Below are 20,449 nucleotides of genomic sequence, written 5' to 3'. Positions count from 1 at the left end.
CACACACAGGTACAGATGCATAGACACACAACATTGAATTAACGCATGTTCACACACACACACACCCACACACACACACACACACACACACACATGTAACCACATATCTGAATACTGACAGCTTGCTGTGAAATCGCAGAGCGTTTGGTGGTGTGGCTCACCTGTTCCGAGTCGGACTATGGGGTTGGTCTGCAGCAGTGCAGAGATCAGGTTCTGAGAATCTGCAGGGAGAGCTTCATCCCCATCTGGCCACACTATGTCATCTGGACAAGCACACACATTGACGGACACAGACACAGGCACAGGCACAGACACAGACACAGACACAGACACAGACACAGACACAGACACAGACACAGACACAGACACAGAGATACAAAGAGACACGAGTAAAATACATGTTAGATATGGGTAAAGACCATGTGTTACCATATGCTCACAGCAATAATAGACAATAAAGAGCGTGGATCCAGAGGAGAGATAGTGTGATATACGAGAGGGACAAGAGGACAGGTGGTGTGATATACGAAAGGAACAAGAGGAGAGATAGTGTGGTATAAAAGGGGAACATGAGGAGAGATAGTGTGGTATAAAAGGGGAACATGAGGAGAGATAGTGTGGTATAAAAGGGGAACATGAGGAGAGATAGTGTGGTATAAAAGGGGAACATGAGGAGAGATAGTGTGGTATAAAAGGGGAACATGAGGAGAGATAGTGTGGTATAAAAGGGGAACATGAGGAGAGATAGTGTGGTATAAAAGGGGAACAAGAGGAGAGATAGTGTGGTATAAAAGGGGAACAAGAGGAGAGATAGTGTGGTATAAAAGGGGAACATGAGGAGAGATAGTGTGGTATAAAAGGGGAACATGAGGAGAGATAGTGTGGTATAAAAGGGGAACAAGAGGAGAGATAGTGTGGTATAAAAGGGGAACATGAGGAGAGATAGTGTGGTATAAAAGGGGAACATGAGGAGAGATAGTGTGGTATAAAAGGGGAACATGAGGAGAGATAGTGTGGTATAAAAGGGGAACATGAGGAGAGATAGTGTGGTATAAAAGGGGAACAAGAGGAGAGATAGTGTGGTATAAAAGGGGAACATGAGGAGAGATAGTGTGGTATAAAAGGGGAACATGAGGAGAGATAGTGTGGTATACGAGAGGGAGTGGGTAGCAACAAGAAAAAGAGAAACATAGGCAGAGATGAAACAGAGGGAGAGCGGTTTGAAGGGAAAGGCTGTAAAAGTATGGCCACAGGATGTCTAGTAAATGGCAGAGAGAGAAAGGGAAAGTGATTGGCTACACATGAAGAGAAAAAGAGGGAGGAGAGAGACAGACACGTGGCGCACCTGTGATAACCTGTCCAAAGAGCTCCTCAGGCGTGTCCCCAAAGAACGGCACACACCCCACCAGGAACTCATACAGGATGATACCCATGGCCCACCAGTCCACCGGCTTGCCGTAGCCCTGCCGCAGGATCACCTCCGGAGCAATATACTCCGGCGTGCCGCAGACCTGAGGGATGAGAGCTGTGTGAGTTTGGTGCTCGCCGGGGAGTAACCTCCTGACCTGCACCTTCATGCAAACTGATGAATGTGGTCAGTTGTTACAGCTCACCTCTTCATAGAAAATCAATAAAATGTGCAGAAAGTATGACTGCTTCAGTGTGGGAACAGAACGATTCACTGGGATGTGCCAAGTCAGCCTCAGATGGTAGGTACTGTATTGTGTGAGGCATTATTCTGCAAAGCAATTCACCCTGGAATGCAATTCATTTCCCCTCTGAACGCTATTCACCCCCCCCCACCCCCCCCCCCCCCCATTGATCCGCTTCATCCTTCAGATTTTTAATTGCTTGGCACCCTTGACCGTGACCTCTGCCTCGCTTGACAACAGAAGAGCTTGGATTACAAAAAGCCATACACTGGCAGAGGGGCTTGTATTATGAAACCCATACACATAGTCTTTCAGTGCACAGCACTTTACCACCAGTGTGCAGATGTGTTTCATGATGAGGATGATTCACTCTATTGAGTACAAATATCAAAGGAATGACAGCAAAGGCCACCGTGTCACTCGTAATGAGGACATATGCATGACTCAGCAAGAGCCACTGTGAGTGATGTAAACATCAAAGGTATGACTGATGGATTTTTTTTGTCAGTGGTTGTGCATTTGATGTTATGTTGCATGACATCATACGTTGACTACGTCAGGCAGCGAGTGTGTTTCTCTGCTCCAATGTTTTAAGATCTATTTCTGCACTCAACTCAAGCCTCTCCCAGAGTCACAAGAAAACAACAATACTTGTGACCTTTTTTGATGCCCAGGTCTACCTTACGGTATGATATGATGATAGTTGAGATTCATAGATGAACATGGTGTCAAATGATTGGCTCAGTGTTTAAGATGAAGTCTGTCCCCCACACCTGCTTGTCCAAAAACTCTCGCGTGTCCTTCTCGATGTGGCCCTCATACAGGTTAGTGGTCAGACTCATCAACCCGATCTTGGACAAGCCAAAGTCTGTCAGCTTGATGTGGCCCATGGAGGTGATGAGCAGACTAGGAAGGAAAGAGCACACTTTAATACACTTCATCTCTCAACTCAAGATTTGTTTAGTATAAGACCGAATATGTTGTGAATTTGTGATAGAATCGTGAATTGGTAATGATATCATGGTTTTCTAAATAACAGTTTTTCTGAGCAAGTTAAAGCCATATAAGCAGACTGGCTTTTGATCAATGACTTTAACATATTTTATGGATGCAAAGAATTGAGAACCACTGATCTTATGACTTTTAAAATCACTTTTAAATTAAAATTTCAGAAAGGGTAAATTGCTGTTGGATTACACTACTTTCCCTCCCCACCACTAGATGGCGCATGCTTACTTGTCAGGCTTCAGGTCTCGGTGGACAATGCCGTAGTTGTGGATGTACTCTAGGGCAAACACAGTCTCAGCAAAGTACATGCGCGCCATCTCTACAGGCAGCGCCCCGATGTTCTTCAGCAGTGTGGCGCAGTCACCCCCTGTTAACACAAGCATATGAGTTTAGAATCTCCAGGGCCCTGTGGCTGTCTTCTTTATGGTTTGTAATACGTTGGTTTATTGCGACTGCATCCTCAGTTTGAAACAAGTACATGTTTTTGTTATCACTATTTGTTGGTGTGTCTGCGTCTGTGTGAGTGTGTGTGCGAGTGTGGTTTGAGTGTGTGTGTGAGTGTTTGTGTGTGTGTGTGTGTGTGTGTGTGTGTGTGTGTGTGTGTGTGTGTGTGTGTGTGTGTGTGTGTGTGTGTGTGTGTGTGTGTGTGTTGTGTGTGTGTGTGTGTGTGTGTGTGTGTGTTTTAGTGTGGGTGTGTGGGTGTTTGAAAGTGTGTTTAAGTGTGTGTGTGTATGTGTGTGTGTGTGTGTGTGTGTGTGTGTTTGAATGTGTGTGTTTAATGGTGTGTATGTGTGTGTGTGTGTGTGTGTGTGTGTGTGTGTGTGTGTGTGTGTGTGTGTGTGTGTGTGTGTGTTTGAGTGTGTGTTTGAATGTGTGAATATGTGTGTGTGTGTGTGTTTGAATGTGTGAATATGTGTGTGTGTGTGTGTGTGTGTGTGTGTGTGTGTGTGTGTGTGTGTGTGTTCGAGTGTGTGTGTATGTGTGTCTGCAGTCTGACTTACCTTCCACGTACTCCATGACCATGCACAGGTGGCGGCGTGACTCGAAGGAGCAGAACATGCTCACCACAAAGGGGTTCTCTGCGAAGGTGAGGATGTCCCGCTCCACGAAGGCCTGCTGGATCTGGTTCCTCAGGATCAGGTTCTGCTTGTTGATCTTCTTCATGGCGAAGCGCTGACGAGTTTCCAGATGGCGCACGAGGTAAACAGCCCTAGAAAAGCAGAACATTTACGTAACAATACAAGGAGGTGTTCATTAAGTGAGACTGACAGTACTGTGAAGGCATAGAACCAGTTGCCCTCCTATATGGTGAGCAAAAAAATGTACAGACTAAAATGTTGTTGTATTGGTGTGTTTGGTGTACACCACCTCAATAATCATGTTAATCAAATGTGTATTTGATAGGGATAAAACAATAAAAAAATGCCCTGATATTTCATATTACAGAATGTCCTGCTTTAAATTAGCAACATTTGACCCAAGAAAAGCCTATGAAAAAATGTATATATAACGTTCATATGTGAGAGCTCCATAAGAACTGAACCCAGTGCAGTGGAAGCACCGAACTAGAGGTGCAGAGCTACAGAGAGGATATCCATTCTCTGCCAATTCATTTCCTTAAATGATTTTCTCTTGTGTTGGACTAAGCTGATGGCATTACTGCTGCATTATTTCCAACAACCTATTAAAGCTGCTCAGTCATTGGGGCAGTGGGTGTTTATTAAATGAAGACGGAGGAATAAAGAGCTGATAATGTTAAGTATGTTAAATATGACATTATTTGATTTACGGGCCAATGTCATGGGAGAGATGTGGTTGGTTAGGCACTGGAGGCAGGAGGCAGAGGAGAGGGGACGCCGCTCACTCACTCAGTCAGTCAGTCACTCACCCGTAGGCTCCGTTGCTGATCAGCTTGATGGTCTGGAAGTCAGCCTCTCCCGGGGGCTTCATAGCTCTCATCTTCCCCTGGGGGGAAACAGAGGCAGTGCACAACACTGAGTCAGGAGGAGGAGGGGTCACAGAGAAACAGGAAGTGCTCGCTCACAGTGCATCATCCCTCACAGAAAGCCACAGATTTCTATCTTACTGACAGCTTTCTATCACTTACAATCAGATAGATTGTTGATGGACTTTCAACTTTGCCACACTCTATCATTTTGATCTATTTTTGGAACAATGTCACTAAATACTAGAAACATGAAAAATAGGAATTTGTTGTGTTCAGTGTGTTTGAGCAGCCATTTTGTAGCTGGTTCATTTTCTGGTTTTGGCATTTCTTTGCTGCCAACAGTAAGTGGTTTGCCCAGTAATGTTGTACCTTTTTAAGTGTTTGTCAGCCTATCCCAAATCCCACTCAGTGCAGCCCAAACTCTGTGTGTTACATCCCCATGGTCCTCATTAAGCACCTGCCTCGTGCGCTCAGCGGCAGGCTGTTTAATCAAACATTGATGCACTTCATCCGCTGACGCCAACGGAGAGAAACGTGCTTCTAACCCGTCTCCTCCCTTTTCGTCCAAAATTAAAACGTTTTTGTAATTACTGACACAGAATCAGACCACAATCCCTCCCCTCATTTTGTTGAGCGAACTCCCCCTGCCCCTGCCATTTCTTTCTTGGCAGGGAAATGTGCTGACTGCTGAAGCAGTTGCAGGAGCCATCCAGTGTTTTATACTTGAGATGGTAATCAGAGTAAATGAATAGAGGGCCTGTGATGGATTGGAGCAAGTGAGGAGGGTTGGGGGGTTGTGTGTTTGTCATTGGTGGATTCAGCTGGATTCAGATGCAGACCGCAGAGATGAGGGAGGGAGGGATGAGGGAGGGATGAGGGAGGGGAGGCTGGTAGGAGAGTAGAGCTGCAGTAGAGCAGAGCTGCAGTGAGACGATACGCTCGTCGCACTCAGGATGCAGGAGTGGGGTTTGTGTGTGTGTGTGTGTGTGTGTGTGTGTCTGGAGGTCTCACCTCTGCTGAGTCATCCGTCTCTGGGGTGAGGGGGCCCTCGTTGTCGTAGCTGTCCAGGTTGACCATTTCTGGGAGACAAAGGAGGCTTACATTAGGGTCAAGTGGCAAGGCTTAGTGGCGATGATGAATTACTGCAATAATACACCACGGTAAGGAAAACTGTTTTTCTATCAGCCTGGTTGATAGTTCTCCTTAGTTCAGTTTAGTTTAGTGAGGCAAAACTGGACGGAACAATACAACCAAAACTCCAAGCCAAGTCACAATTTGTGCTTTGGAAGGAGAGAAAACAATGGAAAACAAATAAACACAGAGGGCAAAGGTGATGGGCTGGATTTCTGTCAGGGCTGTGGTTGGGGCTAAAAGTCCCCAGTCGTTTATTCTGTGACTGAAAGACTGTTTACGCAACCACCAGGTCGAAGCACTCCTCCATATTTTTTTCACTCAGTCTTTCTCTCTCTTTTTCCCCCTCTTCTTCTTTCTCTCTCTTTCTCTCTCTCTCTGGTGCTCTGTGTCTCTTTCCGTCTCTCACCTTCCAGGGGGTCCCTGGTGAGTCCCAGCTGGCTGATGATGTAACGGGGGATGTCAGTCTTCATCAGATGTCCCTCCTTGGCGTAGTCCTCCGCAGCCTCCAGGAGGTGGTAGAACTCCTCAGGGTTAAACTCCTGATAGCCCATGGGGGGACGCCACATTCAGTGTCTTACATTTCATCTCAATCAGACAGACAAACTCCAAACCCAAACAGACCAAATGTTCCCTGAACTCTCTGACATGACAATCAGAACAAATTGTGTGTATACGGGAGGGGGGTCGCATCAGTCTGAAAGGAGCATTAGTGCCCTTCCCGTCAACCGCTGCAGGGCCAACATTTGACACGCCGCGGCAGGAAACTTGAAATTACTGTGCGAACCAGCTGATATGAGTCGCTAAGCTCGAAGATTTCAGGGCAGCTAGTGATATAGCAGCTCTCGAGGCAAATAGGAATTTTTAATCTAAATGCAAATGTAATCGTCACAGCAGACAGTCCTTTTTTGTAATTTGTGTGTGTGCCTTTTACTTTATTCTCTGTTTGGGCTTTGGTAAAGTAATGCTTTTTAAGTTAATATTTGTGAAACAAATTGCCAAAAAACACAGATAGCAAGATGTAGCATTTTTGGGAAGCTGATTGTTTTGGGTAGACCGTGGAACACTGCACTGCATAATCAAGAGGACAGATTAGGGACGAAGATGAAGCAGGTCACGCAAACACAGAACACAGAACCCAACACGGTTCTCACCAAACATTCCAGGAGTCGGGCGGGTCGGGAGATGACAATGAGGAGTTTCTTCACCAGCTCAGCGACGAAGGCCACTTCCGAGCTCTCAGAACGCTCAAAAGCCTGCAGAGGAGAGGAGGAAATAGGAAACGTCTAAGTTATATCTTACTTAAAAAACGTATCCTGACTTCACCCACCTACTGCTCCCATCCTAGCTTTGGTCGTGACTAGGTATCTGGTTCTACTCGGCTGTTAAAAACGACGTAGTCAAGGGAGAATGAATGTGGTCATAAACCTGTTTGAGTAATTTTGCCTCTACAGAAAATTACACATTTTTAACCTCTTTGTTTTGTTCTTTGCGTCTGCAAGTCATCCAAGCTGTGATTTACAGTCCATATTAATAACTCCATTGTCTGTAATGATGCATTACGTCTAGGGCAGAGATTGCCATAAAACAAAATGGCTGAGTTGCTGTAGCAGTTTAATCCAATCAAGCCTGTTAAAACCATCCAGGAAACTCATGCAGATTTAATCGCATCGTTGAATGGCCAATCAAGATAAACGTTCCTCGACTACCATTATCTGCGCCTGTGTCTGTCAAACAGGCATAATTGTGTCATTAGCATTCATCTACGCTCTGAATTTCATTTCTTCTCATATAAAAAGAGATCTGTAACCCAGATTAAACAGAGGAAAAAAAAACTCTTTTAATTAAGTTTGAATGAGAATGCAGAATGTATGTTGAAACCAATCTTCACTGTTAGAAGCCTTTAATAAGAATTACACTGACATGTTCATTAGACCTCTGCAGAGCCGGCATACACTGCAATGTGTCACTGGCTAAGGAGACTTCTCCATATCCATCAAATAGTTCAAGACCCACTATTGGTGCTTATGTGACCATGTGTGTGTGTGTGTGTGTGTGTGTGTGTGTGTGTGTGTGTGTGGACATGTCTGTGTACTGCATGAATATTACATTTAGGCCAGAGGTCTCATCACATTAAACTCCTCTGATCATCACTCTACACTGGCTCTTCCAGAAGGTGTAGGGTCACGTGCATGGTGTGGGACTCACATCGTCGAGCAGCTTCTCCAGGTTCTCCTGAAGCTCGAAGAAGTAGACGGTGGAGATGCTGTCCTCGTGTGACTTGGTCAGGCAGTCTCGGGCCAGCTCCACGATCTGGTGATGGATGAAGCTGAGGACGCCGTCGGCCAAGGGCAGCACATCCTCGGGGGAGTAGGCCTGGATGAAGTCGGCCAGACCCTCCTTCATCTGCGCCGTGGCCTTAAAGGATGGAGGATGGGAGGGAGAGAGGGATGGATGGAGGTGGAGAGAGAGAGAGAGATAATGGAGGCAGTGAAGAAGAGAGTATGACATTCAGAAGGATGCTCCACAGTTCTGCTCCGTTTAACCTTTCATTCATCAAATTATGTTCTTAGTACTCCAACCTACAGGTCTGAAAACATTCCAGGAAATATAATCCACTGGGTGCTTCTGTTAACCCAGAATACCCCACCATACCCCGACCCCCACCCATTAGAACTTTGCTACCTATTCCAACCAACCCCCAGTAGGATTATCTACCTTTTCCAATCCCCAGACCAGACTCCTGAATCAATACAGCCCTTGTTACCATGGCACCTGTAACTTGAATCTGGATGCGCCCCAGAGGATGCCTGGAGCAGCCATGAAGTGCCAAGCGTGAGCCTATCTTACCGTGTGTGGCCGTGTGGCTGCGAAACATATGCAAGGGGCAGAGTGTGGTGCGTGAGCAGGTGAGGGGGGGGGGGGGGGGATGGGGGGGGGGGTACTCGGTGGCGGGGGGTTGTGTACTAGATCAGTTGTATGAGAGGCGCTGCCGAAGACCCAGCAGAGTGAAAGAAGATGTACACGTGCATTGCCCCGGGTGACTGTTTAGTATGGGAGAGACACAGCGAGCGGTTGGCTCTGATGAGGCTTCCTCTGCTCTGCGAGGCCAGAGGTCAGAAGGTCAGCTCCTCGGGAACACGTGCTCTCATAAACCCATGTAGTCATTATACTCTACGTCGACTTGAATAAAACATGTACAAGTAAAACACTCAACTCAATAAAGGCCGGGCATGATGATGTGTGTGCATGTACCCGTGCACATCTTTGTCTAGTTGCCTCTATGTGTGACTGAGTCTGGCAATGTGTTTGCGTGTGTGTGTGTGTGTGTGTGTGTGAGAGAGAGGGCTTAGGTAATGTCCCTTGTGGGCAATGTGACTCATTTTTGGGGCTGTTGACACATCCATGGATGCGTACGTGTAAAGGACAATGTTTGTGTGTGCAATTTGTGTGTGTGTGTGTGTGTGTGTGTGTGTGTGTGTGTGTGCGTGAGTCCTTGTGCGTGTACGTAACTCACTTTGGGGAAGCGCTCTTTGTACACATGGTTCATCATCACGATCTCGTTGTCGTAACAGGATGGCGAGCGGCCAGGGCTGTGGAGAAGAGATCACACTCACTCTATGGACATTTGCTTAGCCTGTGTGTGTGTGTGTGTGTGTGCGTGTGTGTGTGTGTGTGTTTCTGTGTGTGTGTGTGCGTGTGTGTGTGTGTGTGTGTGTGTTTCTATGTGTGTGTGTGTGTGTATGTGTTTGTGTTTGTGTGAGTGCGTGTGTGTGTTCATGCGCACATTGGCTGTATGTGCATGTTATCATTATCATGACTTTGTAATTTGTACTTTTGCACTGAATATGTGTGTGTGTGTGTGTGTATGTGTGTCTGTGTGTATCTGTTGGTGTGTGTACCTAAGGCTGCGTGACCGTGGGCGCACAAGTGGTGAGCAGCGTCCGCCATCGTCGTCGGTGATGCTCTCTGTGCTGCCGAAGTGCTTGGAGAGGAAGTGCAACTCGTCCATGGTGGGCTGGAATGGCAGCTGGTGCAGACGCTCCTGAGAGGAGCTGGAAGACTGGAGGGAGGGAGAAAGAGGGAAAGAGGAAAGAAAATAAAGATGTTGAGAAGACATAAAGATTATAAAGAGTGGAAGAAAGAGAAAGAATTAGAGGGAGAGGGAGTGAAGAAGAAAGAGAGGGCGAATGCAGTGGAGGGCAGGATGAAAAACTCACAGAAAGAGACGGGGGACACAGAGTGACAAATGATGAGAGACGGGGGGAGAGAGTGAAGGAAAGAGAGGGAGAGTGATGGAAAGAGAGGGAGATGGAGTGGAGGAGAGACAGTTGTTCCAGAGCGTAAGCATGCCATGCCTCCACCAGGCACCCCTCTCATTTGTCAACGTAATAGACTTCCCATTCAGTGGAAGACAACAATAAGATAATGGATGGGAAACAAACAGCCCATCTCCCGTCTCCAGGGGCAACTATCTCAAAGTGTGACTGCAGCCAGGCTGAAAACTCCACCCAGACCGAATCACCCAGCCGGCGGGGATCAGAGTGTTCAGAGAGTACTGCATCAGAGAGTACACCCCTCGACACATACAAACAGTCCTGATGCTCCTAATAAGACATGAAACGTATCAATAGAAAAGGCTCCAGTCAAATCAACAGTTAATCTATCACCATCAAGGTCCTCTTGACAGCACAGCCTGTCACCGACAGTGATGAATGACTGTACAGGTAGTCTGTTCAGACTCTCTTCCACTCTGTCTGTCCCTACCTGTTCATTGTGTCCCCAGGCAGAGAGAGACTAAAGAGGGAGGGGCTAGTCTCAATGCTCGGGGGACCTCCTCATCGCTGCGCTTTCTGTCTTTTATTTACTCGACAGGTTTCCTTGCGGGAGACATCGGTGCATTGCCACAAATTTAAGTGGCGATGGAAAACACAATCTCGTTCGTGTCAGGCATGCTGTAAGTTTCTAGGGGTGTGACGATGTTTTATTTTCCCCCTGCTGTGAGAGATCCTGACACAATATCATAACATTTCCCTGCTGCAGACATCTGCATACACACACGCACACACAGACACAGTAATCTGCACAAGCACTGCAATCAGAGGCCGTACGGAGAAAATGAAAGAGATAAGCAGATTAGCGGTGTCTGATCAGGTACTTTTCTTTCTCCATCTGGAAATGCTGCATCCGTTTTTCACTCTCACTCACTCGATTTCTCCTTTCATCTCTCTCTCTCCCTCTCTCTGTATTTCTCTCTCTCTCTCTCTCTCTCTCCTCTCTGCACTGGTCCTTGCCCCCATCTAGATTTCCCTCTCCCTCTCTGCTGTGTGTGTGTGTGCACGTGTGTGTGTGGGTATGTGTGCGTGTGTGTGTGTGTGTGTGTGTGTGTGTGTGTGTGTGTGTGTGTGTGTGTGTGTGTGTGTGTGTGTGTGTGTGCTCATGTCCCCCTGTCCCTGGGATGGGCTTATGTAATGTGATGAGGGGAAACATACAGAGAGTACAGAGAGCCTCGAGGAAAAGAGAGAAGATTGCTTGAGAAATGCAGAAATGTGTGTGTCTGTGTCTTGCTTTTATGTATATACATATATATATATATTAGTGCTGTCAAACGATTAAAATATTTAATCGCGATTAATCGCATTTTTGTCATAGTTAACTCAAAATTAATCGCGATTATATTAATCAAAATGAATCGCGATCGCAAATTTGTATCTATTCTAGCTGTCCCTTCAATTATTTTTTTCCATCATTTTTATTTTATTTTAATGCTCTTATCAACATGGAAAAGTGGATTGGCTTGCTTTAAGCAATGTTTTATTTGATTGAAAAACAACATTGCCAAACAGGGCGGTACAAAATAAAATTAAAAAGTGCATATTTAAGATAAACAAGGACTCAGCCTATAGTGCAGTTAAACCATGGCTTAATATTTGTTTTTTTCAAGTTTGCTGTGAACATAGAAGTCAGGCCTCTTATTTCAAAAACAATAAACCATAAGAGCTAGGTTACCAATAAAAGGTAAGCCAACTACTTCTGTGCTTTCAACCAGCTGCCTGTTGACATTTTCAGACAACAGTGAAGCTCGCTTCTTTTGCACAACACAACTTTTAAAGGTAAACTTTCTATTCAGAAGCTTTTTATCATCCATTTCGCCGTATCGCGCTCATCATTCACTCAAACGTGACGTTAACTACACTACACAGTTTGGGAGGGCAAAAAGAACGTTAATCTTTTTTTTTTTTTTTTAAATGCGTTAATCGCGCGATAAAAAAATTTACGGCGTTAAAATGGGTTCGCGTTAACGCCGTTAATAACACGTTAAACTGACAGCACTAATATATATATATATATATATATGTATATATATATAGAGAGAGAGAGAGAGAGAGAGAGAGAGAAGGGGTATCAGAAGGTTCTTGGTAAGTATGTGTTTAACTATGTGTATGTTCAAGGCCAAAATAAAAGTGATCTATCATTCGATGTTCAAGAATTTTTGGTCTAATACATGGTTTCATAGTTAAGAAGCAGTGCTACAGTCTTCCATGGGCTATACTTAATCAACTCTGGTTCGTCTCCAATGCAGAAACACATCTGCAAGCTGCATAAGTGCATTGGAACTTATCATTCATATGAGTGTAAACAGCTAACAAGTACCGTAGAGCTGGGGGTGTTGGTTCCGTATCCAGAGGAAGGGAGAGAAGCCAAGGACCACCGGCGTCCATCCCTACACAACAAAGAGAGAGAGAGAGAGAGGGAAAGGAGGAAGAGGAGGAGGAAGATGAGTTCTATCACTGAAAGTATTCCTGGAAGCAGTAAAACCAGTGAACCCTGCCGTGATACATTATGTATGTATTGATCATTGATGACCACCGGCTCCACAAATTATACCTGACACAGATCTGACAGCATGACTAATTAAAATTAAACCAACGAATCCCCTTTTTCCCAATCCTTCTTGGTGTGTGAACTCCCTATATCTCTCTTCCCCATCCAATCCTCCTCCCATGCTATGACTGACGCACAGACACAGCTACGTAGTGAAATGAGAGAGATACTCTCTGCAGTGTTGTGAACTCTCAGCCACTCTCCCTCTTCTCTCTTGTTAAGCACAGCTGGCCAGGGATCAGCTCTGTGAGGAGGGGGGAGGTTGCGCTGGGGCTGAATCAGGACTGACAGGGCTGAGCTCAGATCTCCAGATGGAGCTGGCGAAAGTAGGCCAATGAGAGCTAATGACAACGTTGGCCCCCACCCCCCTCCCCCAGAGCCGACAGCCACTGCTGCATCCCTGGTTGGATCAGCTCAACAGAGAGAAGAGGGAAAGTGACATAGATTTTATGCTAACATGTATGCTAATTCACATAAACACATAAATGCGTCTTCAGAAAAAAACACTCTCCATTGACTGCCCATCATTCCGGAAGTCATTTAAGATTACAGAGAGTCTCTAATGCCTGTCCATTTGTTTTCAGCCAGGTCCTCTTCTAACATAATAATGAAGTAATTACTGCTGTGAGACTTGGAAGTTCCTTACCGTCTGGACGAGGCAAAGGAGAAGTGGGCAGGGGTGCCGGGGGAGAAGTTCCGAGGGCTGTCCAGGGGGCTGCTTCCTGTTGACACAACAATAATAACAATTGTGATGTTTTAACAACGCAGTCTACGGCAGCTCACAGAGGACAAACTGACAGGGAGCAGACTGTGCCCGTCTTATGAATGAGTCAGCAGAGGCTGGTGCCCACAGAGATTACCCAGAGGGAAGGCCTGAGAGGACACTTTCCCCGAAACATGAAAACAGAAACAAGCCCCTCTATTTCTAATGGATCCGAATCTCACAAAACTCCTACAGGTCATTTATATATATATAAGATCCTACTGATTTCTACACTGAGAAATCTTCTCTGTCAAGTGGGTATCCTTGAGGGCTCCAAAGGCTTAATCAGAGCTGGGCACTAGGCCAATGATAACCAGAGGGTCCCTAAGTGTACTAGAGGTTGAGTTGCCTCTTCTTCTGAGGGTTTAGATCTCCATGTGGGCCATGAAGGAGCCTGTGAGAGCTGCTGCACTCACCCAGGTGGCCAGGCAGAGGAGAGTGAGGGCGAGGCAGCGTGGGGGAGGTGGTGGTGAGGATCAGACTCTTCCTGTTGCTACTGCGGCAGCTGGAGAGAGACACAGAGAGAGAGAGAGAGAGAGAGAGAGAGAGAGAGAGAGAGATGATATCACCGTCAGTATACAGAACAAAAAAAAAATACATCCCACAGTCCAGTCACCAATAAAAAAAAACATCACATCACTCCAAACTCAGAAAACTCATTTGGTCATCATACTAAAGCTTTGTAACATATCATGGTGAACAGGAATCTCAGAACATACTGCCTTAACACAATACACACACACACACACACACACACACACACACACAGGCAAAGACACACACACTCACACAAAGACACACACACACACACAGACTCAATTTTGTAATCCATATGGTCTGGCATCAAGCCCATGCCCACAAGCACTTCTGCAAGTCCAGCAATTCCTCCCTTTAAGCTTACAGTAAGCAAGTCAGCTGAGGAGGTTCCCCCACTTGAGTTGCACAAACTCAGAGAGTGGAGAGTAATGATTGTTTGTCACTGACTGTTACACAACCAACGAAAAGCTGTCTGTCTATGTGTGTGTGATGTGTGTTGTGTGTTGTGTGTGTGTGTGTGTATGTATATTGCTGTGTGTGTGTGTGTGTGTGTGTGTGTGTGTGTGTGTGTGTGTGTGTGTGTGTGTGTGTTTGTGTGTGTGTGTGTGTGTGTGTGTGTGTGTGTATTTCTGTGTGTGTGTGTCGTGTGTAATACACGTGAGTGTCCAGGGCAGCTCAGCTGCATGCCTCAGGATTGTAGTGATAAAGAAAATTCAATTTCCTCAGCCATCAATCCCCACCAGGCTCTTCTCTCCCCTCACGCCAGATAAGAGAAAGACATAGGACAAGATAAAGAGAGACAAAGAAAGAAAGACAGAGAGAGAGAGAGAGAGAGATAGAGAGAGAGAGCAGGAGAGATAGAGATAAAGAGCGGACGAGAGAGAGAGAGAGAGAGAGAGAGCGAGTACAGGATAGAGAGAGAGATTATTATGACCCTACAGCAAAGACTGCAGTAAGAGGGGCCTGGTGTCTCCTCTGTGCCCTCCCTACAGGAGGCCATGCTGGTTGGCTGTGAACAGGTACCAGACCAGTGCTTGGCTGCAGTAATATGCAATGTGCAGCTCTTAGACTGACTAGCCCTCTGAGAGGGACTGTGTATGAGGAGCTGTCCCATTTAAAATTCCCGACCCTACTCACACATATGTCTTTGAGACACACACACACACACACACACACACACATGTATTTACACAAATACACTTCAGTGGAACTTCACAAACACAAGTGGACATAGATCCACATACACAAACATGTGTGTACACACCAACATACAAACGCACACATGCAAACACAGATGCCAAATGATACGCAAAACACTCAGATATGGAGACAGGGACATGGAAAACACCCTCTGACACACTCAGGTACACAAACACAGTCCAACATAGAACGGTTACATCGAATCATTTATGAATGGGGATGTGTGAGAGATTAGGGCGTTATTTAGACTAATGGGAAGAGTATGAGATGGTGACATGAGTCAATGATGCATAGTCATGCGGTCAGTCCTCATCATTTTCATCCCCTCTCTCCCTCTCCCTCTCCCTCTCTCTCTTCCTCCCTCTCCCTCCTTTTCCCTCTCTCTCTATCTCTCTCTCATTACCTCGCTACCCCCATCACTAAACACATGAGTTAGAGGGCCTTTAGAGCCGCTGACACAATACTCAGAGGGTGCTCTCGTCTACTTACACTGATACGTTAGGGCTTTGCTCATTTTGTATCAATGTGAACATTTTGTCTTAGTGTTTTCTTTTTCACCAGAGCAGTCAGCCTCATGTATGTATCTCCATTGTGGCCTAATCACCAAGCCTCACAGATCAACAACACTGCCACGTCATCGACAAACATCAAATGTTTTTGCAAAGAGAACAAGAGAAACAAAGAGATAGAGAGAGACAGACACAAAGCAAAGAGATAGAGAGAAACAGACAGACAAAGAGATGGAGACAGAGAGACAAAGACAGAGAGACAGACAGACACAGAGACAAAGAGCAAGAGAAGGTGTACTGTGCATCTCAGGGGACATAGTCCCAAAACAGACATTACGTATGGCCCAATAACCTGGTACACGGAGAGTGGAGAGAGAGAGAAAGAGAAAAGAAAAGAGAGCCGAGGGGGAGGGCTCCAGAGAGGTCGTGCTGATCCTCCTACTGGTGGAACAGCCACTGAGTCAGTCTCACACCACCTTCATCTCTGTCGCTAAGCAGAGCTAGAGGGGGAGGGACCTACAGCTCCACCAATGGGGGCGCGTGTTTTCGTTCCCATTCTGCCATGTGCTTCAACCGCTAGCCAATGGGAGTGTTCGAGCCTCCTCCTCGGCAGGGAGAAGCACTTTCAAACACTCTGTGATCCCATTAGGCATCCTCTCCTGAGGAGCACTTCCAGACAGGTGCACACACACACACACACACACACTCACACACACTCCTCAACACCACAGGGACACGAACAGCACAGCACACACTCTTATGAACAGGCACATACAGGCCTTCTCAGAGACTGAAGAGAGGGAACAGTCAGAGAGAGCGAGAGATGACAAGAACTGTTAAGGTTGAATGAGAATAATACACTAGAAGGAGGGAGAGGGGGAGGGAGTCAGAGAGAAAGCAGGTGAGAAGAAAAAAAGAACAGACACACAAATACACAGAGAGAGAGAGAAAGAGAGAGCGAGAGAGAGAGAGAGAGAGAGAGAGAGGTGTTGAGAAATTGTACATGTAATAGAGAGGGAAAGTGCATTTTTTACGGAGGAACAATATGCCACTGTCAATCCACAAAGACAGACAAAGAAGAAAAGTTGGAGCTCAGCTCTCAATTCTTTCTCAAGTGAAGACATTTTACATTTTCAAGGGATAATTTCATCTGTGATTCATGAAAAATTCATAGGATTGTGAAACTGAACTGTGATTGAGCAAACTGTTTAACGTCAGAGAGATATCGGAAGGGTTTTGGAAGGACAGCATTATGCATGCCCCACTTTATTGTTCACAGGGACACGCCATTCTTTCCTCTCTCAAAGAAGTACCACCCATAGAGGACACATTCAGTGAACAACACAGGGAATAAACAATACTTGCTATTCCAAACTCGTTCAATTCATACGAACATTTCCTTCAATTGATATTGTTTACGAGGCTCAGAGTTGCAATACAATTACAATTAGTATTCATGACAGTTTCAATCAGCTACGTTTGAAACCTTTAGACATAAATCGACAAAATGTGGAGCAATATGTCTTTTGTTATGATAAAATAAAACCCAGACTGAGTGCATGAGCATAATCAAGCAACAATTCTCTGATAGAGATGTGTTTTGTTTAGGAAAAAGACTCTGACATGTTTTTTTGGGAGGCTGGGATTCTCTGCGGGGCCGGTGTCATAACGCTCATGTGGTTTGGGGCTCCTGGAGTCCTGGAGGGGGTGATTATTACCCTCCTCTCTGTCAGGCTCTCCCTGCTGACCGCCTAATTAAGCAGCTGTGTGTTGGTGAGGCCTTGGAGAAGCGTTAGCGACAGATTCATTTCACCGTAAGAAACACCACACAGTAACCAACGACGCGCATGGCGACGGAGAACAGTTTCCCACCCGACAAGAACGCGGCTTCAGCTGCCTTTCATCACTGACTTAATTGCTTTTACAGACCAACGCCGTACACTCAGGGGCGAAGCGAATGATCAAAAGCCCTTGATGAGAGACTGGGGAGAGAGGGAGAGAGGTAGAGGGGAGAAGAGGAAGAGAGAGAGACTGAGTGCTTTGGGCCAACCTGACAGAGATTAGTGCCCAACAGAAACCAGCACTCAGGCTCTGTGACAAGGCCAATCAATATGGCCGACTCAGGGAGCACTCAAATGCTTAAGCAGACACTGAGTTTCCACTCGCAGGAGAGCTACCTCTTTCATTTTGATTTTGTTTTGATGGATTATTATTTTTGTCTGAAGTTATTTGTGCATATATGATAGCATTTCTTTCATGTGTGTGAGGGTCCATGAGCGGTCCTGTGTGTATATGTGTATGTGTGAATGCATTGGCGGTCCTGTGTGTATATGTGTGTGTGTGAATGCATGAGCGGTCCTGTGTGTGGGTTCCTGTGTGTGTACGGGTCATCTTGGTGAAGCCACCAAGGTTAGCCTGGCCAGCAATGACTGGCCTCTCTCTGAAATCTGTCCAATGCCCTGGGGCATCTCACTCAGGGAGGTACAATGCACAAAAAGACGAGGGAGGCAAAGTAACTGCAAAAAAAAAGAGAAAAACAGAGGGAGCGCGAATGGAGAAGAGCGATGTTTTCTGCTCTTGTGGGAGCAAAGTAAACATGCCCCAGTTCTTTCACGGCTCATACAAACACGGTGGCCACACACCCACCCACCCACTTACACACACGCACACACACACACACACACACACACACACACACACACACACACACACACACACTCACACACACTCACACACACACACACACACACACTCACACACACTCACACACACTCACACACACACACACAGACCCACACACACACAAACAGATGAGATGAGAGGAATGGAGATAGCAAAGCCAGCAGAGACAAAAATAATTAGCATCTCCAGTGAAAACGAAGCAGAAACGAGTTTCACTCTTCACAACACCAAAAGGTGAATTATAATAAGAGCACTTATGGTTACATAAAAAATCCTTGTGTAACTTTGGACAACACAATTAGTGTATTTGTGTATGTGTGTATGTGTGTGTGTGTGTGTGTGTGTGTGTGTGTGTGTGTGTGTGTGTGTGTGTGTGTGTGTGTGTGTGTGTGTGTGTGTGTGTGTGTGTGTGTGTGTGTGTGAGTGAGTGAGTGAGAAAGAGAGAGAGAGAAAGAGAGAGGCAAACAGAGAAGAGAATGGTGTGGGGTAAAAAGGGATATTAACTGGTTAAGAGGCAAACTTGGAAAAACAATGAATTGATGGAAGAAATCAGACGGAGAGCAGGGAGCAAAAGAGAGTTGGAAGCAGTAAAAGCAAGTGAGAGAGAAAAGCAATTAGTTTGTGGATGGAGGGGTAGAAGATTAAGAGTGAGGAGTGTGTGTGTGTGTGTGTGAGTGTGTGTGTGTGTGTGTGTGTGTGTGTGTGTGTGTGTGTGTGTGTGTGTGTGTGTGTGTGTGTGTGTGTGTGTGTGTGTGTGTGTGTGTGTGTGTGTGTGTGTGTGTGTGTGTGTGTGTGTGTGTGTGTGTGTGTGTGTGTGTGTGTGTGTGTGTGTGTGTGTGTGGGTGGGTGGGTGGAAGGATGGGAAGAACACAGATTAAGAGAGCTAAAACAACAACCAGCAAAAGAGAAATGTGAATGGGACAGAGAGACAGAGAGAGAAAAAAGAGAAGTGTGGTGTTTACATCAGTCCACGGGACGAGGTGATGGGATGTTATGCATTAAGCCTTGGTCACATGACTGCTTGTTGCTATGCAGCATGCCTCAGGGGGAGACACAGATAAGAGCTGAAATATACAAGAGGCAGGCAGGAGACACGGCAAAGTCACATGAAGTTTATCTGTGCAGTGCTGAAACGACAAGGATGAAGAGCAGACAATAGGAGAAGAGAGACAGAGAGAGAGGTAGAGAGAGAGAGAGGGAGAGAGAGCGAGAGAGAGGGAAAGAGAGAGAGAGAGTGAGGGTGAAAGTGTGGTAAAAGGGGAAGAAAATAATGGGTGGATTAAAAGTTTGGCGGAGCTTTTGATTCATTTGAAAGCCCCCCACCTCCCCACCATCCTCCACCCGATTGCCTGAGCTTGAGCTGGAGGCTCTGAGTGCCCTCAAGTGTGCCATGCTGTCCTCCTCTCCTCTCTTCTGCTCCTCTCTTTCACTCCTCCCCCTCCCACTCCTCCTATTTCCAATCCCCTCATCCCTCTTTTTCTGCCCTCCCTTGAAACAAAGCAACATATTCTGGGGTGAATGAGTCCACACACAATCCTATATATGTAGTACTGTTAGTACAACACAACAAAGACACACTCACACTAATACACACACACAGACACACACACACACACTGTAATATTTGCCTAATAACACACATGCATACACCCATCCAATGCCAATCCACAGCCCCTCTCACTCCCAGTCTGTGCTGTCGCTCTAATCGCTTTGAGACCATCCTCACACACACACACACACACACACACACACCCTCTGAGCTGGCTTGAGAGATGGCATGCCTATTCAATTTTCTGCAGGGTCACCAGCCGCCTTTCATACAGCTGTCAATACACTGTCTTTGCCCAGAAGGCAACAAACCACATTGGGATTGATTTTTTTTCTCAGATAAGATTTAAAAAAACAGGCGAGAGTGCCATACCTTTTTTAAGGGCTAGGCTAACAAAAGATCAGAACTAATGATAGCCAGGCAAGAGCAGCTAAGTGCCCGGAGGCAGAGGCATAGATGCACAGAGGCTGGTGCTGCCAAGGGAAGGAGGGAGGGCAGGCGGCTCCCCTGATTCTGGGTCTGTCGGGTGAGAGAGGGATGGGTTGGGAGGAGGACTATGACCGTCTGATGCACCGCAGGTCAACC

At 46.1% G+C, this 20,449-nt stretch overlaps 1 protein-coding gene across 1 annotated transcript in view; it reads right to left on the bottom strand.

Moving 5' to 3' along the window:
* mast1b (microtubule associated serine/threonine kinase 1b) overlaps window positions 1-20,449 on the bottom strand; it is a gene marked incomplete at both ends in the record, with an annotated part of 36,226 nt that overhangs the window by 6,069 nt on the left and 9,708 nt on the right. The window contains 15 exons of the mRNA XM_080856065.1: window positions 162-263; window positions 1,346-1,511; window positions 2,426-2,558; window positions 2,889-3,027; window positions 3,662-3,870; window positions 4,549-4,625; window positions 5,620-5,687; window positions 6,149-6,281; window positions 6,894-6,995; window positions 7,948-8,157; window positions 9,257-9,332; window positions 9,642-9,802; window positions 12,394-12,463; window positions 13,271-13,346; window positions 13,804-13,892. Of these exons, the coding sequence (XP_080712191.1) occupies window positions 162-263; window positions 1,346-1,511; window positions 2,426-2,558; window positions 2,889-3,027; window positions 3,662-3,870; window positions 4,549-4,625; window positions 5,620-5,687; window positions 6,149-6,281; window positions 6,894-6,995; window positions 7,948-8,157; window positions 9,257-9,332; window positions 9,642-9,802; window positions 12,394-12,463; window positions 13,271-13,346; window positions 13,804-13,892 (1,811 nt within the window). The remainder of the gene's footprint in view (window positions 1-161; window positions 264-1,345; window positions 1,512-2,425; window positions 2,559-2,888; window positions 3,028-3,661; window positions 3,871-4,548; window positions 4,626-5,619; window positions 5,688-6,148; window positions 6,282-6,893; window positions 6,996-7,947; window positions 8,158-9,256; window positions 9,333-9,641; window positions 9,803-12,393; window positions 12,464-13,270; window positions 13,347-13,803; window positions 13,893-20,449) is intronic.

This window comes from Sprattus sprattus (genome assembly GCF_963457725.1).
Source record: "Sprattus sprattus genome assembly, chromosome: 18".
In the NCBI taxonomy this organism is placed as follows: domain Eukaryota; kingdom Metazoa; phylum Chordata; class Actinopteri; order Clupeiformes; family Clupeidae; genus Sprattus; species Sprattus sprattus.
Note: the sequence above shows the minus strand (reverse complement) of the source record. Positions and strands in the feature narration are given on the sequence as shown.